Source organism: Catharus ustulatus, chromosome 5, assembly GCF_009819885.2.
Source record: "Catharus ustulatus isolate bCatUst1 chromosome 5, bCatUst1.pri.v2, whole genome shotgun sequence".
Classification (NCBI taxonomy): Eukaryota; Metazoa; Chordata; class Aves; order Passeriformes; family Turdidae; genus Catharus; species Catharus ustulatus.
Window position 1 is genome coordinate 61,512,911 of NC_046225.1, and position 11,635 is coordinate 61,524,545.

Here is an 11,635-nt window from a genome sequence, read left to right on the forward strand (position 1 = left end):
CACCGGCAGCGCTGCGAGCGGAGGGAGAGCGGAGCGAGCCGAGCCCGGGACTGCGAGCCAGGGGTCTCCGGTGGGGCACGGTGGGTTCGGGCTTGCTTTCCCCTGCTGAAATTTAACATCCGTCTGTGAAATGGCGGATCTGTGTGTTACGGCATATCACGGTGTATTAAGGCTGCGGCCGCTTCCAGACGGCGAGAAATGGGAGGTGCGGAGCCCTTGTCAAAGGTGGAGGCAAGGTGGGAATCGTGCGCCCTCAGACATCCCCGTTTCAGGCTCTGCCCTGCCTCTCGACTGCGTCCATCATGTCCACTCCGTGCCCTCCGTGCTGCCCCGGCGAGCGCGCCCGGGAGCGGCTGCCAGCCCCACGCCAGCGCGGTGCACAGCCGGGCCGCCGCTCTCCCCCATCCATCCCTCCCTCCTTCCCTCTCTCCCTCCCTCCCGCTGCCCGTCTCCTCGGCGGGGATGGGGGCCGGGCGAGTCGGGACCACCCAGCTGGCCCCCGCAGCCACGGCCCCGGCACGCCGGCCCTGCCCGGCCTCCCTCGGCCGCTCCTCTGCGCCTTACCCCCGCTGCCGCTCGCTCTCCTCCCGGCCCCTTCCCCAGGCATTTCCTCCCCCAAACAGAGGTTTTCTGATCAGAAAGAGGGTGCAGAGATCGCCCGAGTAGGGAAGAGGAGAAAAAAAACTTAAAAAAAGGAGAAAAGGAGGTATGTGTTGGGGTGGGAGAGCTGAGTAAATTAGCAAAGAATTACATCCACTGTAAACCATATGCAGGTTTTTTCAACAGATTAGGCACGAAACTTTGTAAATCACTGTCTTCGTGGGCTGGAACTCCCTGTGCCGGAGCACGGCGGAGGCTGCACCGGGAGAGGCTCGTCCTCCTCCCCGGCGCTCGCCGGCACCCGGAGCCGCCCGCTTTGCCCCGCTCTGCCGCACCTGAGCGGAGCCCGACAAAAGAGACCCCGTCTCCGCCGTGCCCCGAGCCCCTTTCCTGCCGTCAACCCAAACCACGACTCCCACGACCCGCACCTCCAATGTTTCCCCTTGGAAAAGCGGAGCCCTTCCTCTGTCCCCGCGTCTGAGGCCACTCATCTCTTCTGACATCCCAAATTTCTTATCTTGGCTGTTAAGGAGCCTTTAAAATACTAGTGCAGTGCACCCTTCCTAGCCCCCTACGTATCTTCTCGTAAGTGGATTTCTCGCAGCTTCCCTAGATGCTTCTTGATTACCTCCAGCTCTTAAAAATCCCCTTTTGGATATTTTTTTAGTGCATCGTGACACCGAAATCTTTGGTGGCAAAACGATGGCTTCCTGGGAAAAACTTAGGTAGAAGGTGAGTCCAAGCAAGGTTATTAAAACGGTCTGAGTTTGTTCAGAACGATAAAGACAATTCCCACTTAGTCAAGCAGAGGTGCTCTCCAGTTTCGTGCTGTGTATGAAAGTGGGATTACTTATTTCATTGATTTATCTTTGGGGTAAAAATTATGATTGAAAACATTTAATTCGTGCCAGAGTCGTTGATAATCAATTATCGTCGCTTCGTAGTCTACTGCAAACCGACGTTCATCTCATGGAGATCATGTAGGGAGGTGTTGGCGGTGGCCACACGCCTGTGGAGAAGCCCGGGGACACCCTGGGAATTTAGTTCATGGAGCAAAGCGGGTTTGTGGGTATCTTTTTAATATGCTTTTTATATGCTTTATCTCCTTATGTTGCCGCATTCTCGCAGCACCAAACACCCATGTTAGTAAAGCACAGGCGTTTCATTTCTCATGTACCTGCTCGATACCCTAGCCGGTATTTCTATTAGCTCCAAGAATGCCAATAATATTTGAAAAAGACAAAAGCATGATGTTTGGGGACATACTGTTGTTTTGGCAACGACTCGCATATATACAATTCACGTGCGTGTAATAGTTTCCAAAATCTTCCTGTCTCTGTGTAGGGCCGTTTTCTTTTAAGGAAAGCACAGTTTAGAGAAAAGAGTTTAATCTGAGAGAAATTGCTTTCCTAATACGGACTTTATAAGCCCCGTGGACAGAAGACAGTACTTAATATAAACCCGACCATGTTTTTAAACAAACGCAATGGTGAAAAGCGCATTTTTCAAAACCGACCGAGGCTGATTTGCGTTTACCCCGAGAGCGCGGGGCTCGGGCGCTCACCCCGCCGCACGTACAGCCCCGCACCGGCACGGGCGACTCGGGCCCCGACAGACTCAAAAAAGGCGAGTTCCGATGCTCGTCCCCAGCGGCACGCAGCAGTGCACGCCAGTCTGCGGCGTTGGCCCCGTACCCGCGACTTTTCCCGTCAGGACCGGACCTTTCCCTTGCGCCAGGACACAGCTCTCTGCCGAGGCGCGGAGAGAGGGCAAACACCCGAAACAACTCTGAACACACTCTCCAGGTGGGAGCCGCCCGCTTTCTGCCATGGAGAGGGACCGTCCCTTCGAGGGTCTCCGCGGGCGCCCCGCGGGCCGCAAGGGGTTAAGAGGCGGCGCGCCCCGGCGCGCGCCCCGCGGAGCCGCATCGGCCGCGGCGGAGCCAATGGGCGGGCGGGGCGCGCGGGGGCTGCCCAATGGGAAGGCGCGGGGCCGGCGCTGTCAGGCGGCCGTGAGGGATGGCAGCGCCGCCGGCAGAAAAAGCGGAGGGCGGGCGGGGGCGGGACAGAGCGGGGCGGAGGCAGCGCCCGTGCCGCCAGGGACCCGCGGCGGCGCCCGGCGCAGCGCGGTGGCCCGGGTGGCCCCGGCCCTATGGGCGGGCGGGCCGGCAGTGGCGCAGAGAGGCAGCTCCCGCTGGCGCCCGCCTTCCCGGCGGCAGAACAGGGCCCGGCACCGGCGCGGCGGCGGCCGGCGATGCGGTCGCCCAGCTGAAGGCGCGGCGAGGTCCGCTGCTCGTCCGCGGGGCTTGCCCGTCGCCGGGCCATGTCCGTCCGCGGCGGCAACGCCCTGACGCCTTTTTCCATCCAAGCCATCCTCAACAAGAAGGAGGAGCGCGCCCGCCACGCGGCGGGGCGGCCGCCGCCCCCGGGGGCAGCCGGCGGCTGGCGGCTGTGCGGCGCCGCCGAGGACCCGCCGCTCCCCGCGCCCGCCGCCCGCGCCCCGGCCCTGCGCACGCCGGCGGGCTGGGACTCGGACTCGGCGCTCAGCGAGGACCCCGAGGGCGAGCGGCGCTCCGAGGAGGAGGGCGCCGGTGGCAGCGCTCGCCCCGCAGAAGCCACGGGCGGGGGGCGGCCGGCGGACGAGGAGGCGCAGCCCCCGGAGGCAGCGGAGCGGGACACCGCCGGCCTCAGCGACAGCGAGATGTCGGCCGCCGTCTCAGGTAGGGGCGGCCCCGATGGCGGCTCCTCCGCACCCGCGCGAGGAGAGGTGGGGGGACCGGAGAGCTGGGAACGGGAGATGATCGTGGCTCTCCGCCGGCTCCCCGGGGCTGTGCGACAGGCTCGGTTGTGCCGGGGGGAAGAAAAAAGCCCGAAACGCGTCCCGCGGGGCGAGGGAGGGCGGATCGGGGAGGGCCTTTGGCCAGGCTGAGCCCGCCAGGGCGCCCGGCTCTTAAAGGAGAGCGAGAAGCCGCGGCTGGCGGCGGCGGCTGGCCCGGCGACGGGGCGGGCAGCAGCTTGGCCGGCTCTCCGCTCGCCCCGTGTCTGCGGACCGGCCGCAGGGAGCGCGCCTGGCCGCCCGTGCGCGGGTGCGGGCCCCGCGAGGAGCGGGGATGCCGCTGTCCCGGTGCCTGCCTGCCCTGACCGCCGTGCTCTCGCCCTGCCCGCAGATCGCAGCCCTCCGGAGGAAGAGGACGGAGCGGGCAAGTGCGGCAATCTGCTGCCGGGGGAGGAGGAGGCGGCGGCGGCTCCGAAACCGCGGAAGAAGCGCTCTCGCGCAGCCTTTTCCCACGCGCAGGTCTTCGAGCTGGAGCGGCGCTTCAACCACCAGCGCTACTTGTCGGGCCCCGAGCGGGCCGACCTGGCCGCCTCGCTGAAGCTCACCGAGACGCAGGTGAAGATCTGGTTTCAGAACCGGCGCTACAAGACCAAGCGGCGGCAGATGGCCGCCGACCTCCTGGCCGCCGCCCCCGCCGCCAAGAAGGTGGCCGTCAAGGTGCTGGTGCGCGACGACCAGAGACAGTACCACCCTGGCGAGGTGCTGCGGCCGCCCTCGCTGCTCTCCCTCCAGCCATCCTACTACTACCCCTACTACTGCCTTCCCGGGTGGGCTCTGTCCACCTGCGCCGCAGCTGCCGGCACCCAGTGAGAGGCACACATACACATCCCCCCGGCCCCGACACCCCCACCATACACACTGGCAGCCAGGAAACCCATCTTCCCTCTGCCGCCCTGCCATCCATCAATCCATCCGTTCAGCTTCTCAAGTCCAGAGCCCCAGCTGCAGCTCTCAGTGCCTCGGACAGTATTTATTATTATTTTATTGTTATTTTTATTATTAATATTTTTGGATGGTTCCTCACCCTCTCCTCTTTCAAAGTAGGACTTCTTGGCCACCCCACCCTGACCCTCACCCCGTCCCCATCCCGCCAGCCGAGGACTCTTGCGATTCGGCACAACTTGTTCATGGTATCCATGTTGTCAGTGTATTTGGTGTAGAGTTTTTGTTTGTTTTATTTTGCTTTTGATCGGTAGAGACTCGATCTTGTGTGGAGAAAAAGAGAGAGAAAACAAAGGAGAGGAAAAAAAAGTACAACCCGCAAAACAAAATGCAGCTCAAAAGAGGAGATCAAGGACTCCCTCAGTGGATTGTAAGGAACATTATTTTTGTCGTCTGAGTCCTTGGTCTTCCAACTTGTTGCAAACTGAGTGTGCCTTGTATGGTGCTGAATGTATGGAAGCCTCTTTCAGGTCCCCCTGCTCTTGTTGCCCATGTTATTCCTGTACTCCATGATCCCTGGCAAAGGATAAATATGTCGCAGAAGGGTGAGACTTATATTGAAATTCTTGACTTCTTGTTTTCCTTTTCTTCCTGAGATCTTTCCGTGTTCGGGAAGGGAGGAGTTATGGATTTTTCGCACTTTCCAGATGTATTAAAGTTGTTGTTATTTTTATATTCAATGTGAATATTTCTAGTCAGGCTTTTTAAGAAATCGATGTAACAGGAAACTTTAATACCATCAGTGCCTTTTACAATTCTTCTGCAGAGCTCTCCTCCAGGGGTGGAGATTTCTGATCTGCTCAGCAATGTAATTACAGTCTCTTTCTTTCAAAGCTACTCGTTGCTTTTTTTTTTTCCCCCCTTCTTTCCCCCCCCCCCATTTCTCTTTTAATGGCACTGTGCACTCAACGAGATTATTTACTTCAAATGAATTGTGAATGTTTGTAAGCTACCCGCTGTACTTGTTTCGTTGTTTTGTTTTTTGGGTTTTTTTTTTAATTTATAAACTTTAGTTTAACACTTATCTCTGCTGCTTGTGTCATTCCTGAGAGCGGACACGGATTTCCCCAGTGACATTTTTCCCTCAGCAGACCTCAGGCCGTAGCTCAGACCGCATCCCTCCTTTTCCCACTTGTGCGGTGAGGATCGTGGGGCCTGGCGGAGATCTGGGCCGCCTTGTCCGGCTGCACCGCTCAGCGCTGATGCCCCTTCCCTCTGTGGGAGGCAGAGGGGACCCAGGAGCTCTGACCGGGCTCCTTAATCACTGCATTGGTAACGCCTGTCCCGGATGGAGCGATCCCCCGTGCGCCGGAGGGCCGGGATCACTGACTGAATTTACGGGTGCTGGTGGCGGTGAGGACGCGTCGCAGTCGGAGGAGCCACTGGGACCTCGAAATGCTTTTCCCGGTCGCTGGTGGCCTCACCGTGCAGGCTGCAGCCCCTCTGCCGCCGGCCGCGCCCGTTTAAAACCTTGGTGGATCCTGGGGAAGTGCGTGGGCTGGTGGATTGTTTTCTCTCTGATGGAGCCTGGCTGAGAGACCAGGGGCTTCCGTGCCCCGACACAACTGCACAGGGCCCAGGATTGGGATGCAAGAGGGAGCTTCGGCGACCTCGACGAAACAGCCCAGGCCGTCTGTATCCCGACACAGCCGCGATAGCCGCTTGGGGCAGCCTCCCTCCTTGGACTGAATCTCCTCCAAGCCTCTGCTGAGAGCCCGGGCCCTCGGCGCGGTGTTGGCAGCTCTTCCCCGCCGTCGGCTGCTGTCCTCGGGCATCTCCGCCTAGGCCAGCGCTGCCCGAAGGGGAGGGCAGGCTCACTGGGGGTGGGCAGCTTCACCGGGGGGCCGGGGCCGGGCAGCGGCGCTCGGAGGGGCCGGACCCGGTGATGGCTGCAGCTGTTTCTCTGCCGACTGAGCCCTGCCCGCTCCACGCTCACAGGCGGTCGCGTTGCCTCTGGGCGCCGCTGATTTTTCATCACCGCCGTCTTCTTTCCTTTCCCTCTTGTTCTCACTGGCTTTCGCTACAGCTCTCGGGCACGGAGCGGCTTGCAGGAAGCCCTCGCTGCCCCATCGCATCCCGGCCGCTATGCTTGCAAGCCGCCCCAAGACGCAGCCGGGCTGTTTCCCTGCCAGCCCCTCGCTCCGGCCCTCCCTTGCTGTCATTTCGCTTTCCCGAGGCTCGGGCACTCTGCAGGTTAAATGTCCCCGGGCTGGCACCTCCAGCAGCACTCGGCAGCAGTGGCTACCCATGGGCTAGGAACGAGCTCTCTGTCCCCAAAGCTGACAGCCGTCGTGACACCGGGGGAAATGCTTTGGGTTTGGTTTTGCTCTGCCGAGCGTGTCGGCGGTCCTGCTGCCGAAAGGAATGCTCCAGATGGAGCAGTCCCTTGGCATATACGGGAGGACTGACATCTATTTGGCCCCATCCCGAAACTCCTGTCTCTTTCTTCTTTTTTTTTTTTTTTTTTTTTTTTTTTTTTTTTTTTTTTTTTTGTAACTGTTTCCTTCCGACATTCCCAACACTTTCCTTCCTGGAAAAACTAAACTTTTGGAGGGCAGAATCTGGACCCCCGTGCACTTAGGGAGGTAAAGAGGTGCCACTGCTGCCCCAAGTTTGCTTTTTCCTGCCCCGTGGGGACGCTTCTCTGCCTGCAGCTCCGTGCAAGACACCGAGCCGCTGACTCCCGTCTCAGGTTCGATGGTACAGTTCACACCAGCAGAGGTTTTGCCCCCGACGGGGATGGATTTCGGCAAAGCCGGCTGTGATTCCTATAGGGCCCTCTGTTTGAGAGATCGGGCTATTTCTAAGCCTAATTTTTTTTCCTGTAGGTCACCGTGTTGTATTATTTTGATGCGTACTTTCTAGTGGATGTAGCGCTCTAGGGAGCCTCCTGATAGAAAAGGGAAGCGATGGTTATTAGAGATTCCTTGGGTTGTAACACTGGGTAACAGACTAAGAATAAGGTGTCAAACTATTTTCCTATGAACCAGGTAAAACTAACGTACATTTTACTAGAGATCGAAGTTGCTAGAAAAGCTGATCCGAGTGAAGTTGCCCGGAATTTTAGTACTGGTGTTTTAATATCGAACATTTATGCATCGACAGTGTCTTGTTTTGATGTTGACAAAATCCGATATTTGAGAAACGTCAGTATTTGATATTGTGAAAATTTAATCGATAATTTAATGGATTTTTTCTGGAATTTGAGGCATTTCTATTCCTGTTTTTCTTCATAGTTTTGATTTTTGAAATATAAAGCAAACTCTATGCGTGCTGTGTATTTTCTTAATAGCACGATCCTCAGTAACGCATGTAACTGTACAGGGACCAAAGGAATTACTCTGTATTTTCGTCGTTGAAGTAATTAGCAAAACCTGGGCTCTAACATGCTCTCTTTGCACACCCTCAAACACGCATTCAGCTCACCAGCACATACACGGATGCTTCATAAAAATAATCTCCCTAACGATGTGTCCCAATTTCGGCCTCTCTCACAAACCCCAAATCGTACAGGGGCCGTGGGAATCATTTTCTATCTGACCATGGGCAAGCTCTCGTCTTAAAAAAAATTCTTGCAAAGACAAGGGGGAGAGGGGGGAAATACCGCAGCTCCAAGAAATTCGATTGTTGAAATGTAATGTAAATTGTGTATATCTTTGCATATGTCTCCATTGGCGCTTGTGTTTGTGTATTAAACAGTCGCACAGGCGCAGAGTCCAACTGTACAGCCGGGAGGCTGCCTATATTTAGCTACCTCCCGCTCTCTCGCAGGGTAATAAAACAGGAAACCGCGTTGATTTGCCCCCCTGCGCACGTACACACACACAAACACACTCAGGTAGAAATCAGCGACGCTTTCCTGGGAGGAGGAGAAGCAGCAGAAGATAGCGGGGCACAGGCAGCCCGCCCCGGCAGGGCAGCACCTGCCCAGCCTCCCAGGGCTCCCGGGAGCAGGGGCCAAAGGTGGCCCGAGGTTAAGGGCCTCTCCCCGGCAGCCCCTGGCAGGCTTTTTTCCGCTCCGCTTCTCCTGTCAGTGGGACAGCGACGCGTCCCGAGCGCGGGGAATCCCGGCCGCCTTTCCAGCCGCTCTCCCGGGTCTGCAGCACCAAACCACCGGGGCAGCCGCTGCTCCCGGACCGCTCCGAAGACAAGGACGGGGGTGCTGCTCCGGACGGCCGGAAAGCCAGACCCCGGGGCCTCTGGAGATCCAGGGCGCTGCCAGTAGTGTCTCCATCGAGCAGCCTGGCTCTTCCCGAGGTGCTGGGAAAAATAAAGGGCAGGTCTTTTGGTCCCGACCACATAACCGGCGATATTAATTACCTCTCCCAACCTTTCTGAAAGCCGCAAGAAAGCGGACTGTTCCTTCGCGTTGTCCGCTGCTGCGGAGAACAACGCGATTAACCGGGGAGCAGGGTGAACCAGGGAGCAAATAACGCGGTCAGTGCCGGGACACCGCCCCGGTGGGAGCCAGCAGGGAACTTCCCGGCCCCACTGGGAAGTTCTGCCGCCTGCGGGACCCTCGCCCCGCTCTGCTCCCGGGCAGCCGCCCTGCCCCGCACCGGGGCGGCTCCGACCGCGCCTGGCCGGCTCCTTGCCGAGGGACCGCGGGAGACGGCAGACAGCAGGTCTCACCCGCAGGTGGGGCTTGCCATTTTCCTAGAACACGTTTAATATTTGTGGTGTGGGTTTTTTGTTTTGTTTTGGGCTTTGTTCGTTGTTTTTTTTTGAAGGAGGGATGGAGGGGAGAGAGAGGGCGAGTTCACGCCCGCGTTGGCCCGGGAGGGGATGTCGCGGTGACTGGGACGGGCCAGGGACGAGGGCTGCCCTCCTCCAGCCACAGCCGCCGACACCTCGCTTGCTCCCTCCCAGACAGGTCCTACGGCCCACAGAGGAAAACCCTGGCAGAGGATGGAGGGGTACGGCTCCTTGGTCCGAGGCCCTTGGGGTGGCTGAAGAACCATCCCCGCGGCTCTTGCTCCGGTGTTTCCCCAGGCCTGTTGCCCCATTCCAGAGTCACTAGAGGTGTTCGGCACACTAGAAGATGCTGGCGATAATCAGGGTGATCCTCCAAAAAAAATTAGAGTGGGGAGCGGTGGCTGCAGAGCTCCAGGTTAAGCCGTTTTGTGGTTCTCAGGTGCGCCTGTGGCTTCTTGCCTAAAATCTGAGGGAGTAAAGAGGCCACGGCTTGGGATCCCGAAGGACACGGGTGGCAGCCAGCGGCACATCCTCTGCCGAAACAGAAACTAGCCAGGGAAGTCTCTCCCGCAGCAGTGGCTCGGCGCTGGGAGAGACAGAAAGGGGCTCAGAAGGCGACCTGCAGGGACTGCCTGATGTCTATACAGGGGTGCAAGTAGCCACCAGAACTGAATTGGTGAACGATGTCCTTCCCACCAGAGCAGGGACACAGATGATAATAATAATAATAATAATAATAATAATAATAATAATAATAATAATAATAATAGTTTAAATGCTCGTAGGTATTTTAAACATTTTTCCTTTATTAAAAAAAAAAAAAAAAAAAGAAGGAAAAGAGAAAAGAAGCATGTGAGCTAGGAAGGCCACACGCAGCCTTTTCATGCACGGCCGATTGACAAGTAAAACAGTGCTCCCACACCGAACAAGAATGGTAGAAAACCATAAAACGGGTGGAAAGGAAAAGACAGGTCTGATTTTCAGCCTTCCAGATCTGGAGGGTATCAGCGTGCGAGCAGGACCCCCGGCGGCCGGGGGCTGTCCGCCAGGCCGGGGCCGGCGCTGGGGCGAGCACCCATGGGACAGGAGCCGCTGCTCGGGACGGGGCGCGGGTTACGGCGCTGTTTCCTAAATTGCTCTGTGGGGAAAGCAAATCCTGCAGGCGGTGACGGCTCTGAAAAACACCTCTGCTCGCTGCTTCAGAGCCCGGCTCTGCCTGCCGGCTCCGGCGCTCTGGAGACCCCGCTCGGCACCGGTGATCCGCTCGCCGTTAAAGCCGTCCGACGGCGAAACCCCCGGGTCGGGGTAAATCACTTTGCCCACGGATCTGCGCCGCGCTTTAAGTGGCCAGAGAAACGCTTTGTGTCGCAAAGGACTCGAGTGATAATTAGGGATGAAATGCGCGTGGAGAGGACTAATATTATTTTTGGCTTGTGCGGGAATAATACAGATTTGCAAACTGTACGAATAAAGCTGGATAGGCTGGGAGGGGAGGGAAGAAGGCGGTTCTGCCGGCTGCCGGCAGGGCTAGGACTCGGTGCCGGGGTTTGTGCCGGACTCCTCTGCTCAGGAGGTGAAAGCGGGGACAGGTCTTGGTTGGGACTTGCCTTTGGGCACTCGACTTTAGGCGATAGCGGGGGGCGGCAGGGGGGTGGCGGAGTGCGCAGCCCTGAAGGCACCCCCGAGAAGCCACGGGGACGTTTTCCTTCGTGTCGTGCACAGATTTGCCGAGGTGGCGGCATTGCCACTCTGCTCTGCACGGTGGCACAGTACTTCAAAATGACCACATAAGACAAGCAGTCTTTACTTGACTTGTTATTAATACTACTACTACTACTACTAGTAATAATAATAACAGTAACAACAACAATAGAAGATTCGCGGTTCTCTTTATTTTAGCAGTTAAGAATGAAAAATGGTGGCAAAGGGGGGATTTCTATGGTCGTACTACGTTTTCCCAGCGACCAGAAGAAGAAAAGAACATATGTGCTCATTCACTGGTTACAAACCCCACTCTGCAGGGGTGCAGACTGTGATTTTGCCGAGTAACTGAGAAAGTTCCTTTAATTTTGAAATGTTACTAACTTCCCGGATTTAAAAAAAAAATGTCTGGAAGAAGCAGACGGGTTTTCTCGGTCTTCGAGGAGAGCTTTTGCTTTTTGCTGCGCGTATTTGCGGCCACTGGGAAGTTGTGTTTAGGTGTCTGTGTCAGGTCATGGCTCGTGGGAACACAATAACATAGCTTTACCCAAAATACCTCCAAAAGATACTGAAATAACCACTTCGTTTTTGCTAACAAAATATTTCACTAAAAAAGAACAGAAACAAAGGTGCAAGACAAAAGTCTATCTCCAGCCCTCTGATCGCGGTGAAGTTTAAAAGGAAAATCCCCGCATTTTTATTTTGGAAAATAATATATGCAAGATTTGCAACATGGAAACTATTTGCGAAGCGATCTCTCCTAGGGAAGAATGTTGTTTTCAGCGGGGTGGCAAAGCCCTCGGCCCGGCAGGCGTGGACGGGGTTAACCGGGGGCGGTGGCCGAGGGCTGCAGAACTCGGAG

The 11,635-nt window shown here is 57.0% G+C and overlaps 1 protein-coding gene across 1 annotated transcript; it reads left to right on the plus strand.

The window, feature by feature from the left end:
* The first annotated feature begins 2,922 nt into the window (after positions 1–2,922).
* NKX3-2 (NK3 homeobox 2) lies at positions 2,923–5,327 on the plus strand. Its single transcript, XM_033060689.2, has 2 exons — positions 2,923–3,319; positions 3,767–5,327. Exons 1-2 carry the CDS (start codon positions 2,923–2,925, stop codon positions 4,243–4,245), a joined length of 876 nt encoding a protein of 291 aa, XP_032916580.2. The 3' UTR covers positions 4,246–5,327.
* Positions 5,328–11,635: the final 6,308 nt, after the last annotated feature.

Excerpts from the sequence above, each read along its gene's own strand:
- NKX3-2 (XM_033060689.2), top strand. The coding sequence starts at position 2,923 with ATGTCCGTCCGCGGCGGCAACGCCCTGACGCCTTTTTCCATCCAAGCC. Across the intron at positions 3,320-3,766 it reads GATGTCGGCCGCCGTCTCAG|ATCGCAGCCCTCCGGAGGAA; the intron begins GTAGGGGCGGCC and ends CCCTGCCCGCAG.